The sequence below is a fragment of the Symsagittifera roscoffensis genome, chromosome 10, assembly GCF_963678635.1.
Source record: "Symsagittifera roscoffensis chromosome 10, txSymRosc1.1, whole genome shotgun sequence".
NCBI classification, from domain to species: domain Eukaryota; kingdom Metazoa; phylum Xenacoelomorpha; order Acoela; family Convolutidae; genus Symsagittifera; species Symsagittifera roscoffensis.
The window spans coordinates 35,648,694-35,659,302 of NC_087071.1; the positions used below are offsets into that span (position 1 = coordinate 35,648,694).

The 10,609-nt window shown below is 33.1% G+C and overlaps 1 protein-coding gene across 1 annotated transcript in view; it reads right to left on the reverse strand.

The window, feature by feature from the left end:
• Positions 1-10,609, reverse strand: part of LOC134855047 (uncharacterized) — a gene marked incomplete in the record, with an annotated part of 110,863 nt that overhangs the window by 7,089 nt on the left and 93,165 nt on the right. Inside the window, 7 exon segments of the mRNA XM_063871426.1 lie at positions 129-264; positions 1,083-1,158; positions 1,236-1,283; positions 5,169-5,335; positions 6,215-6,393; positions 8,119-8,274; positions 10,479-10,563. Coding sequence (XP_063727496.1) covers positions 129-264; positions 1,083-1,158; positions 1,236-1,283; positions 5,169-5,335; positions 6,215-6,393; positions 8,119-8,274; positions 10,479-10,563 — 847 coding nt within the window.

A 10,609-nucleotide genomic window follows, 5' to 3' on the forward strand; every position in this document is an offset into this window, starting at 1 on the left:
TGGTCGACCTAAAAAAAAGGTCGTCAAAGTTTTGGAAAATTTTTTGAAAATCCGCCCCCCCCTTCGAGAAAATCCTAGATCCGCCCCTGACCTAATATAGTTTGCGACGCCATCTTGGTTTAACTCACAGTCGTATTGAGGTCCTGTCCTGCCTAGATTCTGGTCCAATCTTCTCTGCAGCTCCTTTATCCTCACCATCATGCTGATGTGACCTTGAGAGTACTGCTCCATCACATCTCTTACGTCATACGGCTGTCTGCAATTCTAGAACACTCCACACTCATTCACGTTTAATTCACGTCAACTTTCGTTGTCATTAATTATCACAGTTGTTCACAGTTTTTCGATTTTTGCAATTAATGCAGTATCTCAAACATTAGCGGATTATTCTACAGGAGTTCGACCCGCTCAGGATTTCGACCCCCTGACCACCGGAAAGGTTCCCACTTTTGCTACTATTTTAGAACACCCTTCCTTGCTGACCGGTCCTTAAACTTTTCATCAGGAGCCTGGGGCGTCAATTTATACTAATTTGAGGTGGTAGCGCGCCGAAAATACGCATATTTGGTTAATGCCCTTCAAAAAATGTCTAAAATCGTTTTTTACCCTGTTTTTTTTTGCTACCCAGAAAATTTGGCTACACAATTAGGGTCATTATTGTCATTTTGGAGAGCTTGGAAGTTCAATATGGTTTACCGAGAAAATTTTTTTTTTGAAAATCCCCCCACGAGAATATCCTAGATCAGCCCCTAATCTCAACTTTCAAATACTGATCGGAGATGCAAAGATTTCTTCTATTATAAATGGCCTTCAAAAATCAAATAGTCTATCTTTAGATATGGAAAAATAAATTAGCGTTTGAAAGATGGCGTATAGCTTTTTTTGACAGAATGGCTGGTCTGCAGTGGGAAAAAACTTTGCACTGCTAGGCAATTTTGTTTTTTTTTTCGACCAAATTGATACTTTTTTGAACAGAATATTAAAAAGTAAGTGAAAAAAACAGCATAGTTAACCTATTTCACCATTCGAATTTTTCAATGCTGCTGTGAAAAAAAATCTGGCTTGATAAAGTCGAGAAATACCTGAAATTTGCGCTTGGCGACCAGAAACTGAAGAGTGCGCACCCAGCGAATAGCATTCTTGTGAGAGACTGTCAATCTAATTTCAGAAGAAAAAAGTTATAACAATTATAATTTAAAAAGTTTCTGTGCAAAAAGCTTCGACGATTAACTTACTTGGGTATTGTTAAAAGCTCCGAATCGCTTTCCATGTAATCTTTGTCGCTGAAATGACACAGTAAAATTGTGTAATTTTTCCATACAAATTAACAAACAACAACTTTTATTACAATTTTTTTTTTAAAGTTTTGTTTGTAATGTGATTCTATCACTATAGCTCTAGCTTTTTAAAAAAAAAACAAATCTTGTTCAAATGTTCTAATGGACTTGAGTTGCTTGCAAAAAGTTAGTGACCTTTCCTAGTCAATGTTTTTGTGAGTAAATGTACCTTTTCTTCATCACACACGCTTATGATCTGCATTCGGGAGTTTATTTAGGCTGATACCAGATTTCTTCTTTGGATTAGTTAGCTAGACTTAAATGCCTTACTGGTTTCCAGTAGCCTAAATGAGGATCTGGTAATCACAGATTCATAAAACAGAATTATAATTTTTGTGTTCAATTGATTAAAAGGATTTTTTTTTGCTTTTTCTTGATTTTTCTCAAATTAAATTTAAAAATTTTGAAATTTTTTTGACCGATGGTAAATGCATATATTTTTAAAAATCTCTAAATGACACAAGAACAAAACGGAATATATTACAGCTGTGAGGTTTTAGAAACGCTATTTCTTATTTCTTAAATTTTCTACTCTCAGAAATTCATACTCAAAATATAGAAAATATCTAAAATTATGATATTTATTTTACATACTGATTCAAATTAGGAAGACCAAACGAACAAAACCTGAAAATAAGTTTTTCCCAAAACGAATTCATATTCGCAAAAAGAAATAATGGCGAAAGTTGCTTAGAAATTTACCAAAACCAACAGGATGCAATTCGATTTGCGAGGTTTGAACACCAGTTTTTTTTCTAAAATTGGTTGTTTTTAGCTTGATTTTCAAAATGTATGATGAATATTTCATGATTTTTGTCATTTATTTAAAGTTCTATAAGGAGCCTCCTACTTAGCATAAAACAATTAATGGGAGAGTTTGTATAAAGTTTGTGCATTCGTTGTCCGATATTTTGTTTTTCAAATCTGTGAAAACTTGATTTTGATCGTATTTTCTTACAGAGTGACTTTCCTTTTTTTTCTATTGAGGAGAATTCATGTGAAGGCTAGTTAGATATTTTAGTTTTTGATATTTATTTTTTTTGAAACCGAGCATTCAAATTGGACATGCCGTTTGAAAGAATGTTTCAACACCAATATCAACGCTAGAAACTTTTCGATTGTTTGGATGTACAGTAATTTTGACGGAAAATTTTTTTACTTGAGTAAAAAAGTATATGGAATTCAAATATCTGTTCAGTGATTTTATTTACTTAGTTACAAGAAAATCACAAGAGCATCGAAAATTGTTCGTTAAATTCATCATTTTAGGACAAAAAAGCCACGATTTTTTTTCCAAAGCGTGAGTGACCTTAATATTGCGGCATACACTATCATTTTTTCTGTTTATGTGAACTCGTTTTTAACTCAGTTTGAAATTTTCAAGAACTATTCAGCCTATACGGATATTGCTGCAGTAAATTTTGATTAAGTTTTTCTGGACGACAAGTAATTGCTTGCAAGTTATTATAGAGGGTAGTTTTAGCTCTTTCGAAAACTTCACTCCCCTTTTATATGCCCGCTGAGCCATGACCAATTGACGGCTGATAATCGCGGAAAAACTACTCCGGATAAAAAGGCTTTCAGCTCGCTTACTTGTTCTTTTCAATCAAGAAACAATTATTTAAGTGAATCTTTGTCTTAAAATTGACTAATCGGATTTCCAGGTTTGAAACTTGTGGGACGTATATTTCCATGTTTGTCTACAATGAGCGTTGGCACCGATGGCTTTTTGACTCAGTTTTTGTCTCGATGATTTTTTGTTCAAATATCCTATTAAATAGCTTAAATTGCAACAAAGAAAAATCCCGCCTTCAGTTTTATAAGTTCATAATCGATTATATTATAATTTGTGTAGCCAGCTCTTCTAAAATTGGGAAAACATTTATTATAATCAAATCAAAATCACTTAAAAGTTTAAAAATAATCAGTTTTAAAAATTTATTACAACCGATTTTTTTCCAGTTGTTTTTCGATAGAGATGGAATCGGTTTTTTAAATGTTTTCATTTTTTTGTTGAAATTTAAGACTTTCCTGAGTCGTTTAAAAACTACCAAAATCTTTTTTATGAAAGCGGTCGACCTTGTGCCTCCCGGGCTTTTATGGTTTTCAGAATCACTGGCTAATATGAAATTTTAAAAAACAATTTTAGCAGTTTTCAAATTCAATACATTTTTTTGGATCAAGCTATATTCAAGATGCAGAACATTGAAGACAAAATTTTAATTTGACGACTAATTTGGCTCAATTACTTTTCGCCAACCGCTGACTGAAATATTTGTCCTATACTGCGGAAATTTTTCCACTAATTTGAAAGAATCTTCGTAAAAATATTTGTTAAATGGTAAAACAAATTGTGCAAATTGTGTTCAATTAAACCAAAAAGTGTCAAGCCATCTTAAATTTAGAAAAGTGTTTTCGAGAGCGTTTATATAATGCATTGTGCGATATCGTCTTGAATTGATACCCGTTATATATTATAATGTTTCATAAATAAATTTTAGAGGTTTTTGTACAAACTAAAAACAATTATAGTCTCCACAAAAATTTCGGGAATTGAACCAACTATACATGATTTAAAAACCTACTGATTGTTTTAAAAAAACAGTTACTATGGTCACATTGTCTTCATAGTAATCCATCATAGTCAGCCTAAGTTTAGATGCGAAGTTTTAATAAGCAACAAAATCTCAACTAGTGAGAAGTAAATATCGACAACAAAAACCACTACCAAAAAAAAGCACAGATTTAACGCACTTTAGCTAGGCTGATTGCCTAAAAAAACGCTTAGAACAGTTTTTGAAAAAAGATAAACATAAGTTACCGTCGTTCCACGTGCACTCAGTTTCAAGGAAACTTTTTCACATAAATTTTTTCATAGAAAAAAAAACTTGCAACGAAAATTTTTTCTGACTGAAGATGGACAACATCATATATTTCTGATAATCAGAAATCAAGTCAAATTGATATTCTGAAAAAAAATTTGACTATCACAAAAAGTAATTGATCTATTAGACTGTAGACTGTTTAAATGAAAATTGTAGCACACTGTAGATTCGAAAAACGCGGCTGTTTTCCCGAGTCGAGTTGCTCAATTTGTGTTCCCACTTTTTCGACTAAAAATTGGTGTTTGAGTGGACCGTATAGACCAAATTTTGTATTTTTTGACTTTATAGACCAAACTCTGGTATGCTTAGTTTTTCTCGACCTGTTTTTGGTATATTTGGACTTTGGTATATTTGTATATCGCGACCCAACAAAAAATTGTTTTTTTTTCGATACATTTCAGTTTCCACTTTCTCGACTGTCTCGACCGACATTTCAAAAAACTTGTTTGATTAATCCCCCATAGATAAGTTTCAATTTTCTCGACCAAAAATCGATATATTTTGACTTTCTTGTATTTCTCGACCAACAATTTTCAAAAATTTATTTTTTCGACCCCGCATAGATATGTTTCGAGTGTGATCGACCGATGTTTCGACTGTACTTGACCTGTTTCGACTGTGCTAGAACTATGTTTCGATCGTGCTCGATATATGTTTCGAGTTTCTTGGCCAAAATTGGGTATGTTGCCTCTGTGCTCGACCTATGTTTCGACACTCTTGACCGAAATCGGGTTTCTTTCGACTTTGTCTCGACTTAAAATTGCTTCTCAACCGCGGAGTTTTAGTAGCAAAACTGCGCTTGCTCGACTTTCAAAATTGAAGCATAAGTCGAGCTCCTCGGCGCAGTTAAAATTTCAAATTACTAGCAAAAATTTAACATTTTTTATATTGATTATTTTTGATCGGAAATTAAATTTCTTCTAGATAGTTTTTACCATGTACATACTCATTGTAGTAGTTGAAGTTCTCAAAGTCGTAAAACTGCCTGGGCGAGAGAGAGTCTTTCTTTTCAGCAGGACCCCCGCCACCACTGCCTCCACTGGGATTGGTCAAGTTGTTGCCGATATTACAGACAATTGCCAGGGTTTTCCCATTCGACACTGTAGTGTTCTGCTAAAAAACGAGAAATGTAATTGATTTTGGTACAATGATTTCATTTTGGAACTTCGAAAAAAACTGAAAAAAGAGAATCTTTTCTACAAACCAATCAGAAAAAGACTGAAGTGTACTAGTTGTGTAGTTCGGTTTTGGTTTTGATGCCAATTTTAACTGAAGTTAACCACGAACTTTCTATAGATTTTTTCTAATTGACACGCAAGAAAACTGTAGATTTTTAAATTTGGGATACTCGAATAATTTTTTTTTTGATTTCTAATTAGCATCTTAAATCATCCTTATTTTCTGTAAATTTTTGCCCCACATTGAAAGTTTGTCTACAGTTGAAAGTTTGATTTGATAGTTTGAGTTGACTGTTTCCTGATTTCAAAGCTTTTAAAACTGATCCGCATCAAAATTCCATGAATAATAATCTATTAATTTGTAATTTTGTGGTCATTCTCACTAAAATTTAATAGATAATTAATTATAATTGTTTAAAATGCATTTTATGTCACAATTTGAGCAAAAAAAATCATTTTTAACGATAAAAATCATATAAGGTTTCCATTTGATGTCAGTGCACAAATTGAGATAGGAGTAAAGAAGTCTTCTGCGAAATATCTCTGGATTAATGGATTATTACGAATTAAATATTTATGAATGGATTTTACGTATTTGATTATTATGGATTGCAAATCCATTTCAAGTTCTAAAAAATAAAATTCATTATATTGGAACTCTTTCTGGAATTGCAATCAATTATATTTGTGTATTCCCCATGAAACTCCAGTGCGAGTATCCTATCTTTTTTTTGCAAGTATCCTATGCGAGTATCCAGGGCGAGAATACTCTACTCCAGTGTGAGTATCCTATATTTTTTGTCTGAATTAATGCCTGATTGTTGGCTGCCTGATCTATGCTGATGACAGGCAGTTTGCTCTTGTGTGTGTTGCAGCTGGGGTAGCTACACGAGGGGTCTTGGCACTTGTAGATACTCTCTGGATCCCCTGTCTGTTCGGGGTTGCATCTAGAGATTGTGATACATGAAGATCCCTTCCGGTTGAACTCGGATACTGAAAAGATTTTTTTTGAAAATTTACAGAACTGTTTTTTGACAAATTTTCTTTAAAAAAGAAACTCTTTTTCACTCGACAGTTTACATAACACTACTTCCTTAAGAGCCGTTATGGTTGAAATTGCATGCTAAATTGGAAAATTATGTTAAGATTTTTTTGAAAAAAATTGCGGCTTTTTTTAAAATAATTTTTCATTAGACAATTTTACGACGAATTTTCTTCCCGAAGAGGACTTGCATAATTATGACTATTGAAGTTAATAATTATTTGTTAGTTACTTTTGAAAAAACGAATTGCTAAAGAGAATCATTTATTCATAAGAATTCATTCAAAAAGTTTTTATAAATTGAGTATCACACAATGCTTTGCACAGTGAAATATCAGTAAAAACCTTAGTGTTCGAACCAGATGCAAAAGATAATTAAGAAGCCTGTTTTTGGTCACAAAATGAATGCGGCAACTATTGTAAACGCGTTTTTTTTTTCAGGCGAAGTCAGGTTCCAGAAAAACTTAGACCAGCAAGTCAAAACTGATCGGCTGCTTCAAACAGCATTCAGAAATTTCGATATTGCTGCTGCATTGTCGCCACCAAACCTTGAAACAACTCTGACTTCATATTAGCATTTTCAAGTTGGTACTTTTATAAGAACCCTATCGAATGATCATTAAAAAAGAATTTGGGAAGATCACCGCATATATAAGAATACGAAATAAAATTTGAAGTTTTCAACTGAGACCTGCTATTCAAGAAGTTTGACATATTAGACTTGAAATGTTAGACGGAATAAAGCCAATTATTAATTTTCGAAGAAGTATTGTCAGCAGAGAGCGATTGTTTCTTCAGAATATGCCAAATTTCACGGCATTATTTTGAAAGGCTGCGTTTTCATTAAGAGTATAAAAAATCAATGGCATGCAAAAAGTATGACCGAAAATTGTTTAATGTTTCATTAAAGTTTTCAACCCTCTGTGAATTATGAAAAGCTATATTTCAAGTTTCGCGCAAGCAGTTCGAAAAAACTCGCGTGTTAGGTTTTTGTTCCTTTTATTTGAAAAAAACCTTTTATGCAATAAAATTTTGCATAAAAAAAAATTTTGGAAGATGTTTGTTTCTGCATAGAAATTATTTTGTGATTGAAAGAAAAAAAACTCAAAAAAATAATTTCTCAATTTGGAAAAATTCTTTGTCATTGAAAGGTGCTTTTTGATTTTCAGGAATGAGGTCATAGTTTTTAGGGTTTGAAATTTTGATAAGCAGTCAGACTGGCCAAATTATTTTTTTCCTTCGTTACAAATTGTTTTATGGAAAAACTTCAAGTTAACTCAAGTTTGTCTCGTTCACGCTTATTTAATTGTGATGGCATTATTGTTCTCATTCAACTGGACCAAATTTTAGCTGATTTTTAGTCAAAACAAAACTAGCTTCCAATCAAATTATAAACCCAAGTTACATGTCAAAATAATGAAAACTATAAATCCAATGAAAAATAAACTGAGCCCAATTTTTACACCAGTCAAGGTTAAAATAGATCTAATGGTTTCACGAATAAAAGCACAACATGTTTTTCTTATAAAAAGATTTGTACACAAAAAAGTAGTGGCCAAAAGAACTGCTTCTGAAAGTTTTGATCCCTAAAAATTTTGAAGTCATCATATAGGATTTAAAGAGTGTGCTTTTCGAAGGAATATTACTTAATAAAGATCTTGTTTTGGAAGACTTACTAGATGACATTGAGGCTCTGAGTTTGCTGGATCCACTCTCAATATTCCTTTTAAGAAAATCAATCGTGCTCTCCTTCTTAGACGTAGACGGACATCTGTTATGGCTTCCCCCATCGAACAGATTGCCCCGGACTGAATCGTCAGAATCTTTGAGACCTAAAAAAACAATTTATATGGAAGGAATTATTCCGAGTGGAATAGAATATTCCCAGGCCCAGCAATCTTTGCGATTTTTGACAAATCTTGAAGATTGTTTGTAGAATCTTGAAAAAAATTCTTCGAAAACTTGTCAAGATCGTGTCAAGAATCGTGAAGAACGGTAAAGATCTTTAAGAAAACTCCAAGAATCTTAAAGATAAACGAAAGATTGCAAAGAATCTTGGAGATTTTACAATTTTTTTTTCTTGAAATCAGGGTTGCGAGCGCTTTAAAAACAAGTTACAAAATATGTAAAATTTAATAAATCAAGATTTATGAGTTATAAAATGAATCATTGCGACCATGAACTAGCTAAAAATCATCAGTACAATACTCCAATTTTTTGCAAATCTTGCTAACGAAAATCTTGCTTGCGTTACGTTTTTCTCAAATTGGGTGAAAATTACACGAAAAGGGAAGAGTACAAAAGTTACTTAGAATTTCATCAGAAATAATATGGTGCAAATAATATGTCCTCCGAAATTCTCAACCAAAATTTTACCCCAAAATTTTACCCCAAAATTTTACCCCAAAAAAATCAATTAATCAAAAAGTGCGCTGAAACTAACTTGTTAATTGACGGGAAATATATATCACAAGCAACCTCTTTCACAGCCGAAAAAAGTTCTAGAAGGGCTAAATCTCCAAAAACTTGTAAAAATTTTTGCTTGATTGTCAAGAACGTAATTTATAGTAAATAAAACCCAAAATCTTTGCTTAAAAACAAATTTTAAACTAATTACTCAAACTTTTGGAAATTTAACCCATGTAGAACTTTGTTGGGCTGTGTAAGAGGCTTCTTGTGATAAATAATTGTCATCGATTAACAAGTAGTTTCAGCGTAATTTTTAATTAATTGAAAACAAAAACGAAAAAGATCCATTTTTGGGGTAAATTTTTGGTTGAGAATTTTGGAGAAAAAAATGCACCATTATAATTCTGGTGAAGCTCTAAGCAACTTTTGTTCTCTTCAATTTTTGTCTATTCTTAACTCAATTTGAGAAAAACGTGTTTGAAAACTCAAGTTTTAATCGTTTTGTCCGGATAATTTAAATCAGTACTGTATTTGTGCTCGGGATGGTTTTTTCAACTGATTTTCGTAAAATCATTAGAAAGCTATTGTTATCTTGAGCTCAGTTATTAACAGGCATTCCACCTATGATCACTTTTAGTGAACTTAAAGAGGTTTAAAGAATGCCAATTTGTCTCAGAAATCGTTCCAAATTGGATGAAGGCATGCTCTTTGGTCTATTTAACACTTGCTAGAAGCAAAATATATCGCCTTGAAATTTTTCAAAACAACTCAGAAATTTTTGAAATTGTTTCATTACGTTTTTGAAAATTTAATAACTTATTTTAAGTCAAACGATACTGTTGAAATTAAAATGCATTGAAAACATTTAAGGCTTTGAACTGATACGAGCAGTCTTGTCATTTTAAACAACCGATTTGCAGAACATGATAATAGCCAATTAGAACTTAGGTCATTCTACCATTAGAAAAATTTCCTTATGACCATATGACAGCTTTGCATCTTTAAAGCGTCGTTTTATTATATCACAAACAGGATCACAAGGTACAGATTTGTACAATACTATGATCCTAGAACATATTTATTATAATCTTACGTAACGTAACGTCTTATGACTCTTAAGGTCAACGCTACAATTAGATGATATGGCGCTAGCGTACAGCCAGTAGAAGGCCTTAGCGTAGTGAATTTAAATCGAACTAAATTAGTTAAAAGGATTTATCCACAAGAGAAAGGACAAACATAAAACTTTTTCAGCTCATCACGGAGGCCTTCTGTTGTGCCTCCGGTAAAAAACTACATGCTTTTTTCCTTAATGTTGTGAGCTCGGTGACAGTGCTTCGCGCTCAGGCAACGAGCAGGGGTCATGGTCGGCCTCGAGCTACCGACATTTTACCACTGTTCCCCCATTTTACCACTGTTCCCCCACGTAAACGTAGCCACTTCACCACTGTTCCCCCATTTTTTATAACTTAAGTTATATATTTAGGAAAGCCGCGTTGAATTGGCTACGTTTCCGCCTCTCAGTTCAAATGTCGTTAGCTCGAGGTCCACCATAATCTGTGCTCGTTGCCTGAGTGCAAAGCGCTATCACCAAATTTATAAAACTAAGGGGAAAAAAGCTTCTTACCCATTCCCACTCTTCCTTTGGTGAACACTTTCCAGGCGATGTCCAGTTCTACTTTGGGGTGGACGGAGTAGCATCGCCACGTGCACTGAAAAAAAAAATTCTGAAGGAAAAATAAGAAGCATTACGAGGTG